Source organism: Python bivittatus, unplaced genomic scaffold (genome assembly GCF_059951505.1).
Source record: "Python bivittatus isolate LINGU-HERP-01145 unplaced genomic scaffold, Pbiv_v1 ctg000690_np1212, whole genome shotgun sequence".
Taxonomy (NCBI): domain Eukaryota; kingdom Metazoa; phylum Chordata; class Lepidosauria; order Squamata; family Pythonidae; genus Python; species Python bivittatus.
This window is the reverse complement of record NW_028277096.1, coordinates 16283291-16306305: the sequence shown is the minus strand read 5'-3', so window position 1 is coordinate 16306305 and position 23015 is coordinate 16283291. Positions and strand designations below refer to the sequence as shown.

The 23015-nt window shown below is 47.4% G+C and overlaps 1 protein-coding gene across 4 annotated transcripts; it reads left to right on the top strand.

Moving 5' to 3' along the window:
• Positions 1-4204: 4204 nt before the first annotated feature.
• Positions 4205-22725, top strand: TNFAIP1 (TNF alpha induced protein 1). Of its 4 annotated transcripts, none has more exons than XM_088152185.1 (7): positions 4205-4344; positions 9739-10089; positions 15048-15217; positions 15830-15919; positions 16697-16749; positions 20798-20993; positions 21959-22725. In XM_088152185.1, exons 2-7 carry the CDS (start codon positions 9876-9878, stop codon positions 22178-22180), a joined length of 945 nt encoding a protein of 314 aa, XP_088008311.1. In that variant the 5' UTR covers positions 4205-4344; positions 9739-9875; the 3' UTR covers positions 22181-22725. The 4 variants fall into 4 exon arrangements, with proteins under 4 accessions (XP_088008311.1, XP_007429108.1, XP_088008313.1 ...); XM_007429046.4 differs by having other exon boundaries at positions 4205-4348; XM_088152187.1 differs by lacking the exon at positions 4205-4344 and adding an exon at positions 4565-4583.
• The last annotated feature ends 290 nt before the right edge of the window (positions 22726-23015 follow it).

Here is a 23015-nt window from a genome sequence, read left to right as displayed (position 1 = left end):
CTGTGTGGGCCCAGGTATGCTCCTAAAATGATTCAAAGCCTTTAGATCAGTGTTTCTCCACCTTGGCCACTTGAAAATGTGTGGACTTCAACTCCCAGGGAATTCTGGGAGTTGAAGTCCACACATCTTCAAGTGGCCAAGGTCAAGAAACACTGCTTTAGACCTTGTTCAAACCAGCTTCTTATGCACACTCTCGTGCGTCCCATGCAATGTTTCAGATGCTTGGATGTGCATGGAGCTTGCTATGATTCCATTGGAGGCAACAGTCTGTATTTCTTACTGGCAGCCCCATTACTTTTCCTGGTTGATTTTTCCTCCAGGTGGGGAAACAAAATCTCAGCTGATCTGTCTTAGTACAGCCTTTCCACCTACTTTCTGCTGCCCCAAAGTTTAGAGAGAGCAAAAGCTGAAATCGTCAGTATGACCTTGCACGGCAGAGGGATTGGGGTGCTACAGCCAACCTTCGGGGGGGGTGTTCCAAACTGGAAACCTTTCACACCCACAAACTCCCTTATTCAACCAGCAGACAATGGAGTTTTTCCTTTGGCTTCTTTCAACATCACATCTGCAGCGGTTCGAGACGGGAGAACCCCAGCCAAGGGGAAAAACTGTCGCTGCAAGTCAATGAACTCGAGATCAAACCGCATGTATTTATCTGTTGCCAATTTGTCTACACTTCCCAATTTGTCCGTGGTGGTCCACTGGCTATGGGCAGATCAGGACCCGCCCATCGCGAAGAGAATGGCCAAGTTTTCTATCTGCAGCCAGAATATGTCCTAATCTGGAGTGGCGACGTGAGGAAGCCTCTGTTCTTTATTGTATTTTCATTTTATTCCATTTGATCTCATGCTTTGCACGGCTTTATTATGTTTTATTCAATTCATCACTTGTTCTGGGCGTTAAGTCTCAATTTTAAGGTATTATTGGGCTGCCACTGTTTTTGTATTTGGTCATCTCTTCCGTGGGTTATTTATTTGTTTTGCCTTGCTGTCCTTCGCTGTAATTAAATCAATTTGATTGGATTTGATAAATGCTTGGATGGTAGGAGAGGCGCTGGATCCTACCATCCCCAGCCAGACTCATGCAGACCTAGACTGACCAACGGCCGGGTCCCACGCAGCTTCCCCGTTCCCAGATCAACCGGGTCCTTCAGCCTCAAAAGCGCCCGACGGGACCGCGGCGCAAGTTCTCCGCTCTAGATACGCCAAGCAGGTCCCACGTCCTTACGCGGCGCGGATCCCGATGCTTGAGGCTGCAGCAGCCGCAAGAGCTCAGCGGCGTCTCTCTACTTACGGCGGGAGGGTAAACTCCGGGCAGCAACAACTGCCCAGCGAGGAATAAAGTGATCGGGATGTGAGCGAGGAAATAGCAGCGAAAATCCACCCGAGGACGCGCGCCGCCGCCGCCGCCGCCGCCGCCCCCCCCCCTTCGGTAGCAGCCAGGCGGGCAGGCGCCGGGAACGAACGATCGCCTTTCTCCGCACCCATTGGCTCGCCCGGAGGGGGCGCGGCCCCCTGCCCAGCTGGCCCCGCCCAGCTCTCCAAAGAGGCCTGTGGGCGTGGGAAGGGTCTTCGCTAAAGGCCAAGCCGGCCGTCCTTACGCGCTTCTCGGTGTCCGGGCGATCCGTCGGGACGATTCCCCGGGTACGTGGGCCCTAACTCCGAGGATTGGTAGTTTAAACCAGTATAAAGGGAAAGACTCCCGCGAGTTTAATCCACTGTGGGTGACCTCATGAACAGACCCTGCAGTTTTTATTTCTTTCTTTCTTTGTCAAATGTATACGGCCGCCCTTCTTCCCCGAAGTGACTCTGGGCGGCGTAGAATAAAACCAGGAATTAAAACCTTTTGCAAACCCATCAAAACAGCAAGCGGAGGTAAAACGCTTGGTCTTGAGGGAAGATGTTCCATACAATGTCACCAGCGTGCGGGCTCCCTATTACTGGGGGATCCGCAGGCTTGCTGAAAAAAGCAGGTTTTGAGAGCTTTCCGGACAACGCTGGAATGCTTTTTCTAGGCAACGCCGAAGGTTCTTCGTCCCAGATGTTTCTTGGGGCCCGTGGGTAGCCTACCGCCCTGGGATTTCCTGGTGGTTTCCCATCCGATTGCCAGTCAAGTTCTACACGCTTTGCTTGTGGAGATCAGTGGGGGTCGCCTGGGGGCTGCTGTGAGGGAATTCGCTAATGTCAACTCCCCCATCCCCATTTTGAAATGTTAACTAGGCCAGAGCTGTAGCAAACGCCTTGACACTGGCTTAATATAGCATGAGAAAGAAAGGACCTAAAATCAGTCTAATGGAATATATGAGTCAGTCTGGGATGGTGATTAAAGGCACTTGTCTAGGAGCAGGGAGACCTGAGTTAGTCCTGCCTTAGGCACGGAAGCAGCATGGTACTCTGGGTCAGTCCCTCCTTCTCAGCCCCAGAAAGAAGGAAAGGACAACCCTGAAAAAGGTGGCCAGGAAAGCTGCAGGGGCTGGTCCAGGGAGCCCTTGAAGGGCATGTAATCCTGGCCCAGCTCAGAGGTGTGACCGGCTCTCCTGATCCCAAATCAGCCTCCCACCCAGACCTACATGCAGAAGAAACAGGGCTTTTATCGCACACCATCTTGACTTTTTTGCCCCTCCCCACCCCCCATGGATAGAGATTACAGGAGGACTCAGGTGCCTCCTCCTCCTGTTCCTCCTCCCTTTCACTGACCAAGTGTCTTCTGTCCCAATTTCTCACCTGATGTACAACTACTGAAACCTTATGAAAAAGGGCTCTTAGTTTCCATCATATTCACTTCTTTACATTTGAAACCCAAAGATAACACAGACAGTCATGAATCTTCACACATTTCTCTCACACTTCATCTTTCCTTCTTTACATTTGAAAACCAAAGGGATAACACAGACACAGACATTCATGAATCTTCATACATTTCTCTCATTCAGACATTCTGTCTCCATAAGGGTCGAGGCCATAAAGACAAAGGGGGGGGGGGCATGCCCTGAACTCTGACTACTATCCACTAGTATCCAATAGGTCATCAGAAGATAAATTTCCCCCAATCATAAGAAGGATCCAAAACTTAAGTTAATTTCAACCAATCATTTGTTAATTGCTGTATCTCTTTGTAAGAAACATGTATAAAATTGTCTTCTTTGGGCATGGGAGGGGTCTCCTCTGCCTTAAGGGGAGACCCCAGCTGACTCAATTGGCTTACTTTCCATAAAACTTTAAAATCTCAGCTGGTACTTTTGTGTTTGATCTTCTGCTGGACTGAATCCTAATTGGGGAGAGTCAGAAACTTTCAAATTTTGCTAACAACAACACATGTAAAAAGGCCATGGGACTTCAGTTGCCTGGTTGTGGCTGCCATCTTGACATTTTGGACTCCCCCCTCTCTGCAGGTGGCCCTGTAAACTGGGTACAAGTCCCATCAACACAGTCTTTCTCTTAAGCCACATCCCAATGAGGGAGGAAAAACGCTTACATTACAGCCGAGTTCACTCAATATACATAACCTGGTCAGTTGAAGACCTAGCAGCTGTAATTCCACAACGTGCTAAACCTGGTTTGTAGTTTTTGTAGCTTAGCAAGTTGTGTAAACCCAGTTTGTTTGCTGATAGTATGATTCAATGTGCTGGGTTAATCCAAGAAGGGTTTAAGTCAATCACCTGTTTAAACCTGTTCAGTGGCAGTTTGGTAGGAAGCTGGAGTCCCAACCCAACCTTTTCTTAAACCAGGAACAAGCCCCATTTAATTTAAACTCAGTTTTGAGTAGATAAACAGGGAGGTCACAGGTTGAGGGTTTTTTTTTTTCAGATTAGAAAAGTTGAAACCTTGCACGCTATTGTCCCAATTGGGCTAAGAAAAGTATTGCCATATATTTTCCAGATGTGTTGACTGGTAATGACAGGAGTTGAAATTCAACCCTTACGGATTTTATTGATTTATTTTAATCAGTCTTTGGTATGACTTCCTGCCTGAAAGTGCTCGATAGCTCCGGCTTCAGCAAGCTTGCCTGGTTGGATGGCGAAGGACGTAGCCGTGGCTTGTCGGAAGATGCAGTCCTGGTGGCGTATGACGGCGTACGTCGGGGGTGGACGCCGGAGCGCGGCGCATGCCGGGAGTTGTAGGCTGAGTTCTCTCGATGGGAAAGCCTGTTGCTGCAGCCCGGCCTGGAGCTCCGCCCTTCGGTCGGGATTGAGAAGCTGAGGGCGCGCCGACTGGCTCGCTCGCTCGCCCGCCCGCCCGCCCGCAGCCGGTTGAGATTAGTTCCGCTCCCTTACCTGGCCGTCGCCCGGGGGTTCCGCGGAGCCATTGGTAGCCTAGCGTGGGAGCGGCGCGGAGCGGCTCGGAGGCAAGTAAGGAAAGAGCCGGCGGTTGGAGGGGCGAATCAGTGGTGGGAGGGCCCGTTTGGAGCGGAGACGGGGGGAAGTGAATTTGATTCTGTGTTTCGGGGCGAGCGGTTTGAGAGAAAGCGGGATAGGCGGGAATGAGGGCAGGGTGGATGCGAGACTTTCCTCCCCTCTTGTTTGTTTATACGACTTATAGGCCCCCAGACTCCCAGCGACTCTGGCTCGTCCTCTTTTAACGGCGGTAGGTAGGAGTCGTTTCAAACAGCCTGGTGGCTGGAGGCGGGGAAAAGCTGCACTTGTTGAACTGCAGCCCAAAGTTCAAACCCATCAGGGGATCATGGCAGGGCCACTTGGTCGTTTTGAACGAGGTTAAAGAGGGAAATTGCTGAATACCTATTGCACTGTATTTATTACGTTTTAAAATGAGACTGAATCAAATTTAGGGATCCCCACCCCGGTCATGCTGTGCTAGCTTTTGGTGCGCAGCCCCCGGCGTGCGTTCAGAAGCAAGGGCGCTCCTTCGCTTGAAGAGGCTGGGGGCCCTTCCGTAGACATAGCGGTTGAAGCGTTGGTTCAGAACTGGGGAGACTTGGGTTCAAGTCCAAACGCAGCCGCGGAAGCCAAGTGGGCTTGTAGCTCAGCCTGACCTACCTGACTACTCTTTGGGGATTAAATGAAGGGAGCCACCTGGGCAGAAGGTGAGGTAGAAATCTAAATAGTCCAAACCCTAAAAGAATTGAAAATGTGAACAGTAAATCAACCCACCAGATCTAAAGGGAAAGAATAGAGGGGAACCTCCAGCAGGAGCGATACAAAAAATAAGTGGCCAATCAGGTCCCACTCCTGAGCTGATTCCCAGCATTTACATTCTTACACTTTCAATAGTTACTGGGGTGACCAGGACAGCTTACATTTCCAAATTGACTTGATGCTGAATAACTAATTGGATATGTCTGGACAGGAGTATGAATGGTAACCTAAAATTGCTGTACAGGGAGTCCTTGTTTAGCGAGCACAATTGGGACCAGCAACTGGGTCGTTAAGCAAAGTGGTCGCTAAGTGAAACAACATGATTTTACGATCTGACTTCCACTTTCCTTGGCTTTACAGAGCTGTGAAGGTCATAAATGCAAGGATTGGTTGCAAAGTTACTTTTTCATCACTGTCATAACTTCAGACAGCTACTGTGCGAGGCGGTTGCTAAATGAGGACAGCCTATAAGGCAGAGTTCTAAAAGGTGGCAAAGGAGTTTTTCTTTCTCCCATCGCTCAGCCCACCAAAGACCCAGCTCTCCGTTAGAGGTCACAAACCCACAGCAGACGATGCTTTCTAATGGTCATTTTCAGAGCGCGATGCTCATTTACCCAGTGGGGCCCTTCCCTCGTCACGGAAAATCCGGCTTCAAGGCTCTGGGGAAAGAAGTTCTGGTTTAACAATTTTGCAACTCCAAGCTTGGCTTCAATGGAACGGGAAGAGCAGCCAGGAAGGGAGGCTTAATGTTTTATTACATTTTCATCCGGCAGCAGATGAGATCCTCCGCTGTGGCCTTGCTGCAGGCCAACTGAGTGAGAGCTGTTGAGCCAAGGACATTCGGATAATTCCTTTGGTTGAGTCCCTCTGGGGAGATTTGAATCCAGCTCTCTCCCGTCTAAATCCAATGCTCTAGCCCCCAAGCTGCCATCCTGGCTAAGCATTCTGGGCAATTCTAGGCTGCCAGTCTAGATACGCCATGCTTGTAGTTGTCTTCTCCTGGGGCCCCACAAGGCAGAGATGTGGCCCATGTTGCGGTTTACACTCCTAGCTCACCAGCTCTGCAGATCTGGTAACCCTAAAATCTGGCAGCATTTATCAAAATTCAGTTGCACTAATCGTACCTATTGTCCATTTTAAAACTAATAAACAAACTTCGCTCTCTATCCCTGTAAAAAAAGCTATCAATGTGTACCTTAGCAGGTTGCCTTTCCGATGTGCTTGGGTGGTAGATCCTATCACCAGCAGTGGCTCAGCATGATGGGCCATGTAATCGAAATACATGCCCCCCCCCTTTTTTTGTCTTCAGATGTCCTGGGATTTTTAAAAAAGTGGTATAACTATTTCTTTCCCTGTCCTGTTTTGAACCAGCAGCTCTTTACAGGTAGTCCTCATTTAGCAGTTGCCTCATTTAGCGACTGCAGTTACAACAGTGATGAAAAAGTAACTTTGTGCCCAGCCCTCGCATTGACAACCTTTGCAGGTCTGTAAAGCCAAGAAAGCTGAAGGAAGATCATAAGCACAGGAGTGGTTTCACTTAGTGACTGCTTTGCTTAATGACTGAGTTGCTGGTCCCAATTGTGGTCACTAAACAAGAACTCCCTGTAATTTCTCAATCAAGTTGAGAAAAACAGCTTCAGCACAGCGATCGTTCCTGGCACACTCTGACGTCCTCAGCGTCTCCAAATAGGGCTGGAAGTCTCTTGCCTGAAATTGAGGTGAGGGGGAGAGAGGAGCAAGCTATTGCCATGCATGGTGTACTTACCCATGGTTAACATAACCTTGGTTTATACATTAACCCGATTTTGGGAGGTTCACCTAACACACTGAACTATAAACTAATTGGGCTGGGCTCACACAAGGTACAAAATAAAATTGTGGTTGGCTTGTTTGCGGTTCCATGTGCTGGAAAAATTCATCCAGAATGGACAGTAGACCACTGGTCTGGCTTAGGAGGCAGCTTCCTTCACTTCCATCTCAAAGGAGCCTAAAATGCAACCCTAAAACCAGGAATTGATGATAAGGTCATTTAGCTTCTTCCGTGGATCTGCCTTTCACTTAGTGGAGCTGCTTGTTGTATGTCTTGAGGCAGGGAGTTCCATAGGTTAACAAGGTACTGCTTGAAATGCTTCTTTCTCTACCAGAAAAAAAGATTTTGGGGGTTTGGGACTAGGTGCAACCCTGGATGTCCTGGGAATCTGAGACTCAGAATCTTTTCTAATCAGACTTCTGTAATTAGCAGAGTTAGGGAAAAAGCGTTTGGCCCCACAGCAGAGTGCCCCTAAAGTGAATAAAAGCTACAGGACAAAATTATTTTTAGGAGTGTACAAAACATGCTCAGACCAGTTCTTTTGCTCTCAAAATGGGGTATTTCACACTGGAGATGGGCTGTTTGGGACCTGAGACAGGGTGTTTCGTATTTGAAAACAGGCAGAAATGAAACGTTTTGCCCTTCCTGGTGTAGAAGATCATGCAATGGGCATGGTGCAATTTGACATGCGTTTTAATGGCGAAGGGGGGGACGCCTGCTTTGGTCAGACCTGGGCATCCCCAGTTAAAAGGAGCAGCTGGAAGAAGGTAGCAAAGCCTTTGAGGTCTTGGTGCTCGAGCAGGCTTCGCTGGGTTAAGGAGACAACCAACCTGATCTTCGGCAGTAAACCCAGGGACCTCCGGTTGTTGATGGAACCAATTCTCTTCAGCATGGTCAGCAGCGACAAGCGCAACCGACGCTCAGCTCTATCTCCACACTCAATCGGGTCATTTTTATGGCCGCTTTTCAGCTTGGGGAGCTGTCACGATCTTTCCTGAATGCCATCCAGTTGGCACTTGAAGAGCTCAAGCTGGTGCTGTTGGAAACAGAAACTTGTTATGACTTTGGGTATTTCCAGTTTACTCCTTTTTTTTTTTTTTAAGGCAATTAAAAAGAAATAAAAAACCAAAGGCCAACTGGGAGGAAGGAAAGGAAATGTTCCTATTGTTTGAGATAGGCTGAGTCAGACCCATTGCGTCATCTCTCTGGTTCCTGCTGCCCCTCCGAGATGCAGCGGTTGAGTTCTGGACTTTGCCCCCTCATCCAGAAGGTAGCATAGGATTGCCCTGGTTGTGGATACGGCTTTGAAAAGCAGGTACTTCTCTTTTCCTTCATTTCTCAAGTTAATTTTTATATCCCAGCTACAGTCTTAGCTTGATTGGTTAGATTGGGGACATCTCATTAGATTTAAGCAAAGGTGAACTGCCGTTTAGGGAAAAAAGCCTTCCTTTTTGTCTTGAACCTCTTTGTTGAATGGTTGCTGGAAACAGGAGGCGTGCTTATTTTTTCAAAGCTTCACAGGCAGGTCTGGTTTCTTAATTTGTCTTAAAAACGCATCAGCTCTCTTAAAAAAAAAATCGGACAGGGGGGGAGAATGATTATATATGTGTCCACCTTCCATTTTTTCTGGGTTTTTCAGTCTAGGAGAAAGAGAAGTTGGCTGTCTATATGACACTACTATGGACCTGGGCAAAATTCTTAAGACAGAGTCTGCCCAGCGCAAGACATGTTTGAAACTAGTACTTCCCATAATTTGGAAACTATGTTTTTATTGGTACTGTCTTAAACAGCATTTATCCTTTTTAGCAACTGTGTAACGTTGCTGACTTATGTTCAGCTTGTGATCAATAAACATTTAAGAGTGTTTCTCAACCTCGGCAACTTTAAGACGTGTGGACTTCAGCTCCCAGAATTCCCCAGCCAGCATGCTGGCTGGGGAATTCTGGGAGCTGAAGTCCACACGCCTTAAAGTTGCCGAGGTTGAGAATCACTCATCTAAGATCTTTTTCACATATACTGTTCCCAAGGTTAGGGTTAGTATACTATACCTGTGCATTTAATTTCTTTTTGCTAAGCAAAGATCCTTCATTGGTTTCCCTTCATTCTCTTTCAGCAATTTTCACCCCATTTCGCTAAGCAGTCAAGATTGCTTTGCCTTTTCTTTGTGGCTTCCTGGTTATTAGCAATCCCACATGGCTTGGTATCATCTGCAGCTTTGATCCTCTTTCTTTTTGCCTTCATTCAAGTCATTAATGAAAACATTGAGAAGTATCAGATCAAGAACTGAGCCTTAAGTTGTCCTCCTTGAAGCTTCACTCCAGGTTGATGAGGAACCATTCACAAGCCCTCTTTGAGGATGATTTTCCAGCGACTTGGGGATGTTAACTAGCTTAATCAGAATGTTCTAAGATTTGTTCCTGACAAATCCATGCTGGCTTGTAATAATCCTTATGGGGCTTTCAAATGCTCCCAGCTCCATTGCTTTACCAGCTGCTAAAAAATCCTTAAAAATAATTTCCTGGAACCTTTTCTAGAAGGAGCTCCTAGTTGTTTTCGTGAGCTCCTGTGGAGATGGGTCAGTGAGTATCACCAACTCTCAGCTGTAGAGAAGTCTGGATAATCAGCATCCTGTCTCTATTTTAGTAGTAATACTTCTGATCTCGTCTTACAACATGCTAAACCATAAGATAGTTTCATAAGTTTTTGGCATAGAGTGTTGCGGGATTCAGACAAGGTGGTTGGTAAAACGTGAATGTGTTGTATGAACCCAGCCCAGCATGATCATTTCAACAAACAAGAATTAAACAATTCCCTTTTCTCTCTTCCCTGCTCTTAGAGTTCCTCAGCATCAGGGACCTGCAGCTTCCAAGAAGTTCTTAAATCCAGTTGGAGACTCCACGGTTTTCCCCTCCAACCACGGCGGAATCGGTCAAGCCCACCCTCTGTCGTGTGGTCATCTATTTGCAGAAGGAGATGTCTGGCGACACCTGCTTAACCACCATCTGCCCTGCTTCGGGAGCGAAGCCAAAGAGCTGCAGTTCGAAAGTCGGCACCCTTGGCAATAAGTACGTGCGACTCAATGTCGGGGGCTCCTTGTATTACACCACTGTGCAGGTGCTGACACGCCATGACACCATGCTGAAGGCCATGTTCAGTGGAAGAATGGAGGTGCTCTCCGACAAGGAAGGTGAGTGCTGAAAAAAACAGCAAAGGTGAGAGCCTACAGCAGTGTTTCTCAACCATGGCAGGTTTCAGATGGGTGGGCTTCAACTCCCAGAATTCCCCAGCCAGCAAGGCTGGCTGGGGAATTCTGGGAGTTGAAGTCCACCCATCTGAAAGCTGCCATGGTTGAGAAACACTGGCCTGTAGGCATGTTTATCCAAACACGCCTCCAGCTCCCTTTCCAGTTTGAACTCTACAAGCAAGGATAACTTAGCCTTACAGTACTCACATGCTGGGGAGTGTTTGCGTTGGGCAAATATGGGCTTTGGAGTCAGCCAGAAAGAAGGCGGTTGGGCCCTCTCTTCACTGCACAGCTGCCTAAGCTTGTTCCCCCTCACATAGTTTCCACGCTGCATCTGGCCCTAAAGCGGCATTTCTTAACCTCATGATGCCATCGCGGACCAAGATCTGCTGGCTGCCTTCCCACGTACTTAGGTGAGGATGATCAGGCTTCCCACTGGCTGAGAGAACAGCATCTTTTTGGTTCCGGTCGCCCCCAAATTGTTTTAATTTGCCCTTACGGTATTCATTGCTTTTCTTTTGGGTTTTGGTACGCTGCTCAGAGTCATGCTGTTAGAGTTGGGTGGCCATATAAATGTTCTTAAATAAATAAAGGAAACATGTACATACATGTTATTAAATAAATGTGTAAATAAACATGCTTGTTGTTAAACTTGTATGCCGCTCAGTTCTCACCAACTCTGGGTGGCTCGTGACGATCAAAGAAATTACAATAAAGTCAATAAAATAAAAAAAAATAAAGAGAAAAGATGGCCAGCGCAATGAAGCGAAGGGTCTCCCTCCCTTGCTGAAGGCCTGGGTGAAGAGCCAGGTCTTCATGGCTCTTCTAACAACAGCAGAGTTGGGGGGCATCCAGATCTTGGGGGGTGCCTTGTTCCTGAGGGCAGGCAGAAGGGGCACTTCTGGCGTCCCCATAGATGACATTGCTTAATTGAATGAACCCGGAGTGTGTCAACTCTTCCAGATCAAATTGGCTAGGCAAATGTTATGGGAGACAGGTGGTCCATCAAGTAACCAGGCCCTATGCCTTGGAGGACTTTATAGGTAACAATCAGCACCTTGAATTGTACCCGGAAGCAAACTGGCAACCGGTGCAGCTCACGAAGCAGAGGCGTTACGTGGGCATATGGAGGCATGCCCGTCACTGCTCACGCCACTGCATTCTGGACAAGTTGAAGCTTCTGGATGGTCTTCAAGGGCAGCTGGGGAAACCCACAGACCTCTTCTCAGGAGCATGTATTTGAATGCATTAAATAAAATATGTAAATGTAGACTGTATTACAAAAGAAACCAATACTGCTCAAATACAGTTATTAAATTATTAAAAAGTGACAAATATGTAAGACGGTAATATATGTGCTTCTTTATTAATCCATGACAGATCCTCCTGGAGAAAATTTGTTTAGTTGCTGAGAGTCAACACAGACTCGATGGTACATAATCAAATATTAATCCATGAAATCAGTCACAGGACAGTACCCTTTTTAAGGGTATAGTAATTTTAGATAGGGGGATTTCTTAAAATTAAATATTTTTGGAGTTTGGAGGCCATATATTACTTTGTTGCCTACATACTTTATTCAGTGAAAAGCTAAATTTCAATTAGAGGTTAGTGAAAATAAAGTTGTAATTTTTTTTCCCACCCAAGTTCACGGAACCCCTAAAATCTATCCACGGACCCTCAGGTTAAGAACTTCGGCCCTGTCCTTGCAGACTTTTTAGCCCTTGTGCCCTTTGAAGAAATTGGCGCGGGGGGAACCACTCAGCCCTGCCCCATTCTTTGAAGCCCTCACTACACCAGATGAAAAGTAAATGTGGGGAGTCAGAGGGGGCCCAGGAAGGAAAGGGTGAGCTTGCTCAACAGGAGAACAGGAAGAGTGCCCGGTGATGTGGTCAGTGCAGGAAATGCTATGGAAGAGAAGCTGTCTCTGTGGAAGTTGTGTGCCACTGTGGTTGTGATATTGTTGCTTTTAAACGAGGGAGAAACCCCAAACCCAGCTCCCAGAGTTTTCAAGAATCAAGTCACATTTCTCTCAGAGGAAAGACGAACCAGAATTTCATTCTTTTTACTCTTCGTCCTTCATGAATCTTCTGGAAATGAAAGGAATCTAGATTCCGCTTCCCCCAGGATTTACGGTAAAACGTTGGGAACATTATTAGCAGTATATAACCTTGAGGGAAAGAAAGATTTTGCAGCCCTGTAATACAAGTGGAACCTCAGGTTACGAACGCTTCTGTTAACGAACTTTTCGGGTTACGACCAGCTCCGGCCGCAAAATTTTGCTTCGGTTTGCTAACTCCGCCTCGGGGTACGAACAGGATACGCGGCCATTTTCCCTCCCGTGACACGGTCCGCGGCCATTTTTCCGCCCCTGACACGTCCGCGGCCATTTTCCGCCCCTGACACGTGGTCGTAGGGAGGGGGACTCTCCCTCCAAGCAATAGCCGCCTCCCTGTCCTCCACGCCAGAACGGATTAACGGTAATTACATTGAACCTTATGGGGAAATTTGCTTCGGGTTGCGACCAATTCGGGCTGCGACCAGAGTCACGGAACAAATTAAGTTCGTAAACCGAGGTTCCACTGTATCTCTCCCTGTTATCACAGCATAGTCATGTATAAGGGCTGCAACTTAGATATGTCGTCTTCCTCAGTGCATGTTTTATGGACGTGTTAGGTTAAGTCAATATGGTTGAGGGATTCTGAGTGATTATAAAAACAGCCTTTGGACGTTGGGACTGACTCACTGCTTTCTGAGATTTCTGTATTTGGAAGCTTCGCACTCAAGACCCCGGCTTGCCTTGTGTCCGTTTGTCTTAGAAGATTAGAGTGGGGTGGTAAAGTTGAGTAGTTTAACCTCTGTCAGTTAGGATAAGAGTTTGCTTATTTCAGATAAAAAATATTTTAAAGATAAAAAACATTCATGCTTTTTTTTTTGCATTTTTGCAACCGCCTCTCCAGCTCCTCTCGTAAGTGTTGCATGATGAAACAGGACTGAAAGAGCATTGATCATATTTGTGGATCACCTCTGGTGGGAGCAGGATGGTGTTGTGCGCCCATTCTGGCTCTCTTGATCTCTCAGCGGCTTTTCATGCCCTTAGTCATGGTATTCCTCTGCTCTGGTTCCAGGGGTTGGGAATGGGAGATACAGTTTTGCACTGGTTCTGCTCTTTCTCTGAGACTGGTTCTGGTTGGTGTCGGTAAGGGGGAGAGGTCTGCCCCATGGACCATTTTGTGTGGAGTGGCTCGGGGTTCAACTATCTGTTCCTTATTTAACATCTAGATCAGGGTTTGCTGGCTGGGGAATTCTGGGAGTTGAAGTCCACCCATCTGAAAGTCGCCAAGGTTGAGAAACAGTGATCTAGATGAAGACGCTGGGTGAAGTTATGCTGATGATAACCAGCTCTTCATCTCTTCCCCGGACTGACCAAATGATGCTTGTCTTGTCTCGGTGTGTGGAGGCCATGGGGCTCTGGGTGGAGAAGAACAAGCTTCAGCTCAACCCTAGAGCGCCTCTGGGTGTTAGCCCCCCATCCCCAGATCTGGTGATTTTCCACCTCTAGTTAAGGATGGGTTGCAGTACCCCAAACAGAACCAGAGTGCAATTTGGGGGCCTCCTGGACTCGTGGCTCCTATTTGAAGAGCAAATGGCAGCTGTGGCCAGGAGGGCCTTTGCACAACTTTGTCACGTGTGCCAGTTGTGTCCTTTCCTGGACCCAGAGCATTGCTCACAGTCACTCATGCCTTGGTCACCACCTGAGTGGATTACTGCAATGTGCTATATATGGGGCTGCCCTTGAGGAACATCTGGAAACTGCAGCTGGTCCAGAATGCAGCAATGCAGATAGTTGTGGTTATCTGTTAGCACACCCATGTTACACTTCTGCTCCATGAGCTGACTGGCTCCCCGTATGCTTCAGGTGCAATTCAAGATGCCAGTGGTCACTTAGTGTAGAGACTCGGGAAGATGACCTTGACGGAGATAGGCAGGAACTGTTACCTAGAAAAAGGGGCTAAAGCATTTTTAAGTCCAGAATGTCCAGATAACATTCAAGGTGACACTGACAGGTGCCTCCCTAATTCACTGAACTGTAAGGAGAAGGAGGTCCAGCAGAATGAGACTTGCAAGATTCTGTTCTTACAGCCCATCTCAGTAAGGTAGTTTTAGCTTTCCTCTATAGAGTCATGTCCTGGTCTGGTCCACCTAGTGGGGCTGACCCCTATAAAACTTTTCATGGCATCCATTCTTTGCAAGACAGCTTCTCCCCAGTTTTTTCTACCCATCCCATCAGATCCAGCAGGAGAGGCATGCTGGGGTTCCGTTCATTACAGAACGTCGCCTTGCAGGACCCAGAAAGTGGGCCTTCTCGGTTGCAGGGCCTGCTCTTTGTAATACCACGCCTTCAAAATTAGATTGACCCTGACCCTGCCACCTTTTCAAAAAACCCTTAAGACTTGGAGGTGCTCCAGGCATGGGGCCTAGGGGGTTAGTGGGACCCCGTGGGGCTTTCCTAGAGTATTAGATCTGTTTTTACCTTGGTGGTTCTTATAGGTTTTATGGGCACTGCCACCACCAACATACAAATTAAAACCCAAACCAACCAGCATATAGGTTTGATATTCTGGCTGGTTTTGATTTTTATTTGTATGTTGTTATCTGTTGCTAGCTGCCCAGAGTCATTACGGTGAGACGGTTGGCTGTATAAATCTAATTAATTAAATAAAAGTTATAATTGGCCTCTTCCTGTATTTGTTTGCAGCCAGTTTGGAATGAGCACACAAGAGTAGGGCAAGTTTTCATACTCCTGCGAGTCTTTTTGGTCGGGAAAAAGGCCCCCTGGGGTAATACTCTTGTATATTTGTCCATCCGCTTTGCTTGAAGGTCTCCTGTTTCTTTCCCAGGCTGGATCCTGATCGATCGTTGTGGAAAGCATTTTGGAACCATCTTAAATTATCTCCGGGACAATACGGTCATTCTACCCAAGAACCGGCAGGAGATCAAGGAGCTGATGGCCGAAGCCAGATATTACCTCATCCAGGGCTTGGTGGACCTCTGTCAAGCTGCCTTGCAGGTAAGAGAGCTGTATATGCTGAATTGTAGAAGCTTAGAGATGGAAGGGAGCCTGGAGGTCATCCAGCTCAACCCTTTTTCCTCAAGGCAAGAACCCTGCTCTAAAAGCATCCCTGACAGGTGACATCCAGTGTTTATTTAAACTTCTTTGGGTAAGGATAGACTGCAGCCTCCCACGTAATTTATTATTCTAGAGATGGGGGCCCATATGGCCCTGCGGTCCTGAATTTGGGGCCTTTGGACCCCCCCCAGAATGGACAACCACAAACATTTCAGGCCCTCTTCCTCTGTTTTAAGAAGTGAAATGGTGTCTTAAACTTTAAAAGCCTTCACATTCTTAGAAGACTCGGAAGAGGCTCTCCTGGAATCTGTTCAGGCCATTCTCACTCCTTCTTATGGGGAGGGCAGAATTAACCATCAAAATTCTCTGCAAGGTTTAAGACATAAATTATGCCCTTTAACAGCCCCCCAAGTTCCTTGGCTTAAAAAAAAAAAGCCTGGTGTGCTTTCTAACTTAAATCTTCATTTCTGCAGTTCAGAACAACGAGATTTCAGAAGGAGAGGCAGTCCACCCTGCCTTAATCTGTCTGGATGTGTGCACTTCTCTTTGCAGGACAAGAAAGAGACCTACCATCCTATCTGCAATATTCCTGTCATCACATCTCCCAAAGAAGAAGAGAGACTCATTGAGTCAGCCATGAAGGTATTGAGGGGGGAGGAGGAGAGAATGAGCAGAAGAAAAGGGCCGGGTTCACACATTGCACGAAACCAGGACGGCAGAACATTCAGCGTGCGGGCTGCCCCCTTTTGTTTTACTCGATTCGTTAGGGTGGCCTGACTCCAAAACGTCACTTAAATAGCATTTCCCTCTTTTAGAAACCCCAAAAGCTCCAACGCACGGATCCTGGCCTCAAGCTTGGTGTAGCCCTTTTGCTGGCAGAGGTTAAGTGCAGCCTGCCCTGAGCCCGTCTCAGGGGAGCTCAGAACGGCTTCCCTGGGATGAGACCAAGGTCTCTGCCCATCTGGAGTATCTGGGTTCTCCTGGGTGTCGGAGGACTGTTTCCATCTCCTTTGACCACTGACCACGCTGACTCCAGGGTCACCTGGAGAGGAGCAGGTTCCCCTCTTTCTGTCTGCCGGGGGCGTCAACAGACGCTGCAGGGAAGTGTGCCAGCGGGTTTCTCCATGGCTTCCAGAAACACACTGCCAGAGCTGTGTTGGGAATCTGAAGGCCTGGCAGGGCACATCACCTCCAAGGCCTGCTTCTTCTCCTTTCTGCCAGTGCAAAGCACCTGAGTCAGGAACGGGTGGTCTCAGTTTCCCATAATGCCCTGGGAATGTTCAGGGCCACTGTTTCCAGAGCATTGTGGGAACTACAGCAGCAAGTCTCCGCGTGCTGCTATTGGCACCCAGCGGCACAAAAGTTTGGTGTTCTCTCTTCTGCCTGCATTGATACCCCTTTTCTCCCCCCTCTTTTCAGCCGGTGGTGAAGCTTCTTTATAACCGAAGCAACAACAAATACTCGTACACAAGGTAAGCACCTCCGCTCTCTGGGCTAAGGTGAAACTTAAGGACAAGGCATCGTCCGATCCGCCATTCTGTCCTTGTGGTGATCCACCAGTGGCATCTAGGAAGATCCCAAACAGACCTAAAAGCTTTGCAGAGCTGTACAGATACTGAAAGATAATGCATTCCTTATTTGTGTTTGAATAGAGCCACATTGTGTTTCAGGGCAGAGTGGACCCTCCAATCTGTTGCATGGTTACAATTCAGAAGCACAGGTTTGAGGACCTGGGACTGCTCCTCCAGAATTTGCCGCTCTGCTACATTTTTAAAGATGGGGGCAATTCTTACATCTATAGAAAATAATCCTATTCATTATAATTATTTTGGTATTTCATGTTTACTGGGAATCCATCTATTCTTTATGCTGGTTCAGTTTCATTTGTGGAATGTACCACCAAGCCTAGTGCTTAAGGGTAAATACATCCCTCAGCCTTGGGATAGCAGGCTAAGTAGCAGATTCCTTGTTTAATTTATAATTCTTTATTTTAATTTATCGTTCTTTATCATTAAATTATCCAGACCTGGCTCTTCCCCCAGGGCCTATTGAGTGGGAGTCCCCGCTGTGGTTGTTTTGTTACGTGCTTGGTCGCCATGTCACATTTTGTATTTATGTATTGTATTTATATATTTATACACTGTATTATATATTGTAATATATTTATATATTAGTTATTAATAATGTATTATATATTAATATATATTATATATTATTTCAATATATATATTGAAAATAGATATAATTTACAATATATAATATAAATTTATATCTTTACAATATAAAATGTAAATTATACACTTTCAAGGTAAATACATTTCACGTTTTGTATTTATACTGTATATTGAACCAAGTCAAAAGGACATCTTGGAGAGACTAGGAATTTGTCAGATCCGAAAACATCTTAGCACTCAGTTATTAACCAGTTGCACCCAAAGTCTTCTAGCACAACATGGCAGGCTGATCCCTGAGAGCAAAACTAAAAAGGGTTGAATGTTCTGCCATTCATTTGTTTCCTTAGTTTGCTCCTCTTGTCATCTTGACCATTAAAATTGATAGATAATCCATGCTGATTCGATCTAACACTCAGTGGAAAAATTGGCAACAGGGATATTTTTTCAGAAATAAACCACTGGGTGGGCAAATTGCAAAAAGCAAGTTTAATTATTTTTTAATAGTTTGCTATGAGATTTTTAAAACATGTTTAAAACGTTTTTTTTAAAAAGCATTCTCTTGGCTGACTTTTCAGGAGGTAGCCGTCAGTACGGACATTCACCCCACCTTCTGTTATGGCTCTAGGACAGTGTCTCTCAACCTTGGGCACTTGAAGATGTGTGGACTTCAACTCCCAGAATTCCCCAGCCAGCATGAACCACATCTTCGTGCCCAAGGTTGAGAAACACTGCTCTTGGATAATAATAGGAGGAGCAAGGGTCTTGTTATGATTTCCTGTCATTCCTGATGGTGGCACCCTCAAAACAAGGTGGAACAAAACTGCTCATATTCTGAACTCAGGACAAACTCTAGAACGCAAGGTGATATGCTTAGAGCCCCTGGTGCTGAAAATGGCTGTTTTGGGCTTTGTTATTATTCACTCTTTATCAGTTAGACCCACAAATTATTTCCTTTTCAGGGGCAGCTCAGAAGCTGGTGTTAATCAGTTACTTTTAGGGGAAGGGAACTCTCGATTATTAAAAAAAAAAAAACAGGTTAGAGGAAGACTAAAAGAAAGTCCACTTCTCTTTCACTTCCACCCTGTTGGCACGATTCCTAGAAACCTGAAGGTATATCCAAGCCTTCAGAACAACAGACGAGATGACTCTGCCACTGACTCAGATTTAAAAGCATTTATTTGCGTGGCTTATCTGCCTTCCTGGAACAAGAATTCTCTGGTCAGAGTGCAAGGTAAAAAGATATTAATTACGATAGGGGCCATAAAAATGAAGGAGTCGGGTTCCTGCTGCTTTAAAGCAGATCACAAGACTGATGCAGTAGCAATGAGAAATCAGAGTTAAGGGTTAACTGGGACTTGGACACAGATTCACCTGTTTTGTAATCCCTCTGTAATTTGGGGGGGGGGGTGTCAATTGTCTAGGTCTCCTGAATAACAAGCAGGTACCGCAGGACTGAACTGCTTGGCAGCCAGGAACATCCAAACCAGCCATCTCTTCCTCTGCAGGCAGAAACGTGCAGCCAATCGCTATTTGGGTAACGTTTCTCCTGGACCTTTCCCCATTTTTGAACTTCTGGCTGTCTTACTCACCAGAGAGCCCAGTTTACTCACCTCTGCCGAGCGAGATAGCGCATCCTTTTTGCCCCACTCTGGTGGGTATATTTGGAATGGCCAAAACTGAGGAAATTTGCTCCCCGGTAAAGTGCTTGGAGCCCCCTCCCTTTGCAACCCCTCCTCATTTTTTTTCTTTTGGGTGGGGAGCATGCCTCCCAGCGAAGCCCCTGCCGTTTTGATTTTCCAGGAATAACCACGGGGCCAGAGGCTGGTGTTCTTTTGTACAGCCTGCCAGCTTCTAAGTAGATTGCTTTAGTTTATACATCTGTTTACATTACAGTCAAGAAAGATGTTGACAGGCAGAGGGGAGACCACAGCCAGCTGCCTGCCTTTTGGTGCCAGAACTTAATTCTGAATTATGTGAATTTAATTTGCTTTGTTAGAGCAGAAAAGACAAATGACCCCTTCGTCCAGTTTTCTCTGGGCGCTCCGTGCAGCCCTGAGGCTGAGGTGGGAAAAGCTCTGCAGGCATTAGTTGGCAGTCCTCGTCCTTTACTACTGGCCTTGCTGCCTGGGGCTGATGGGAGTTGTAGTCACGCCCTGTCCCTGCCCTAAGAATACAGATGCATACAACTGCAGAAGCTACTGAGCTTCAGACTAGCAACCCCAGGTCTGGTGACCCCTTCTTGCTTTCTCTTTGACATATTGAATAGACCTCCAGAGGCGGGGGCTGCATCTGTGACTCCCCCTCCAGCCGCTGTGTGTTGTATAGAAAGTCAGGTTCTTGCATGGATAGCGCAGGACTGAGTGGGGATTCTCTGCTGAGCCGGAATCCTGGTTATATGGACTTGTGGTTATATAGCTCCTGTCTGTTTGTTCTGGAGAGTGCAAGGTAGAGCAAATGATTTAATCCCACCCCGACAACCCTGTGAGGTAGGCTAGGCTGAGAGAGGAGGGTTGGGGACAAACTGGGATTCCTCCCCCATCTCCAGTCAAGTCTGAGGCTTTTAACAACTCGACTACACCAGCTGTCAGCCCTGTGAGGTAGACCAGACCAAGAAACCAAAGCCATATAGGACTAAAACTACTTTTATTGGAACAGCTATAGAAATAGAACCTTGGAAGTCTGAATGTGTTTCCCCCTCCCTCCCTTTATCTTTCTGTGAATTAGGGAGGGGTTTGTCTGAGACATTTACAGAGAGTCTTCGTTTAGCCACCACAATTGGGACCGGCAACTCAGTTGTTAAGTGAAGCGGATGCTAAGTGAAACCGCGCCTGCGCTTATGATCTTCCTTCAGCTTTCCTTGGCTTTATAGACCTGCAAAGATTGTAAATGCGAGGATTGGTCGCAAAGTTTCTTTTTCATCACTATAGTAACTGCAGATGGTCACTGTGTGAGGCAGTCACTAAATGAGGACTGCCTGTACTCATATTAGTTTCTTGGAATGGCCTCAAAGCCTGCTTATTTGACACTTGCCTTGGTAGCGGCTCGTCCTGTCCTTCCCCAACTCCGAGTCTGTTTTTTTCTGCTGAACACAAGTTGCCATCAGCACTTGAAGCAGGAGGCCCTGCTCCACCACCTGGTAGGTGAGGGCGGTCTACCTGTGCCAGAATGCTTAGTGTGCGAGAACCTCTGTATGTCCAGATGTCTCTGCTTGCACAATGGAGCAGTTGGAGCTAGTGAGTTGCTGCATGTCCCTTGACACAAACTCTGGGGCACTGGAGGAGAGCCGAGAGGCAGAATCCTTTGAGCCTTCCAAAGCCAACGCTGCTTTTTCCATTCCTCCTTCCAGCAACTCCGATGACAATCTCCTGAAGAACATTGAACTCTTTGACAAGCTCTCGCTCCGCTTCAACGGGAGGGTCCTTTTCATCAAGGACGTCATCGGGGACGAGATCTGCTGCTGGAGTTTCTTCGGGCAGGGGCGGAAGCTGGCCGAGGTCTGCTGCACCTCCATCGTTTACGCCACGGAAAAGAAGCAAACGAAGGTATTGGCAATTCTGGGCATTTGGACGGAGAGAGAGATCAGGCTGAGAGTCCTCCGTGAAGGGCTCAGGATTGATTGAGAGACTCCAGCAGTTGTGGGGAGGGGGGAGGAAGCATATTCTGAACAGTGGAAAGTCCTGTGGGCCTGCTCACAAAGTGTCTGCTGCCTGTTCGTGAAATGGCTGCCATGGTTAGCCAGCCTGAATCCCCATTTTGGAGTGATGGGGCTGAAAGTAAAGTCACTGGCCCTCAAATCTTAGGATCCAGAATCTACCCGAGCCATTCTTTCAAAGTGCTTTTACTGCTCCAGTTCCCATGTGACAGGAGGGAAGGTCAGGGGGCTGAAAGGCATTCTCTGAAATGAAGATGGCATTGGAGCATCTGGCAGCAGGCTAGCCTTCTGCTTGACTCAGTTGGGTGGGAGACCACCAGGAAATTTAACTCTCCTCGGAGTCGACCTAGTTAGGCTGGGCACCCATTTAGGTAGCTGAAAGGAGACCAGACAGATTCTTGGGGGATGGAGACTAGCTGCTCTTGGTTGCAGTTGAATACCTCCTAAATTGCAGAGAGCAGAACTTAAATGCCAGATATTGGAGGCGGGGGCATCTGGAAGGGGCAGGTGGGAGATACAAATGTCAAGATTGGCACCTGCAAGTGGGCAATCCAAGCCCATTTTTCACACGCATAAAAAAGGGGCAGGTCTCAGAGGCCATCTTTTTTTTCTTGTCCCCCATGTGGACGTCCTTAACCAGAGGACAATAGCGGGAGCGATCTATCTGTGCCTCTGTGCCCCCAAAGACCTCTGGGGGTCACTGCATGGGCTCCAGGGCTGGCCCAAATGGGAGCTTGACGGCTTCCAGGCTCTTCTGAGATCTCAGGGTTAGGGGTGATGGCGTGGGGGGAGGCAGGACAGAACCGCTGCTCTGATTTCCAGGGCTGCATCCTCTTCCTCCTCCTCTTCCTCCAGGTCGAATTCCCCGAGGCCCGCATCTATGAGGAAACGCTGAACATCCTGTTATATGAGACCCCCCGGGTGCCCGACAATTCCCTGTTGGAGGCCACGAGCCAGATTCGGAGCCAGGCACCCCGGGGGGAAGAGGAGGATGGCAACTTCGAGCTGCGCGACCGAGTCCGGCGCATTCATGTCAAACGATACAGCACCTACGATGACCGGCAGATAGGCCACTAGGGCCCCAGGGGGGCACCCAGAGCCCCTCCTTCCACATCGGGGGGTCATGTGGCTTCGACACTGGGGTCCCCTCATGTGCCCAAGTCTTCCTGGGGGGGCAACCTAGATTTCAGCTAAGCCGCGATATAGTTTGTGAAACTTTGTTCTCTGGTGCCGAGTTACAGCTGGGTGAAACCTTGTGGGTCTGAAGCCATCCCTTGGACGTTTTGTGTGGAATTTGACGGGGTCCTTTTCTGCCTTGAGACTCTTCCAGAAGAACTCTGTGCTTAAAAACAAAAATCCAGATGCTGAGACCAAAGAATCAGTCTTAAACACTACGTTGCAATGATGAAACACTACCGTTTTGCACCCCTGGTCCCCTTCCTTGGGAAAGACCTGGTTGGCCATGACTGTTTTTCCTCCTCTAGCAGAATGTGATTTTTTAAAACAATTTGCCGTAATCAAGAACTTCTGATGCTCCCTCGGCTAGAATCCTTGGGGCTCGATGATGCTGGGGAATAACTGGAAATCAACTTCATCCTGGTTCCTGGGAAAACTCTGTCCTATTTCCTGATTCTTACTGACGCGTCTGCAGAGAAATTTGAAGGGGAGGGATGTACCAGGTGCGTCCTGTATTGCAAACAGCTTTGGATCTTGCAGATCATTGGTGTCTGGCTGCTGTTGGAAACCTTTTTTTGGGGGGGGGGGGATTGCGAAGGAGGAACAAAGCAAAAGCAGCAGGATCAAATTTTCTGAGATCTGTGGACAGACGTGCTTTGCTCATTCAGTGATAGATAACCTGGCCTGGATAATCTGGAATTTGATGATTCTTCTAGAACTTTTTTTTTTAAATCCC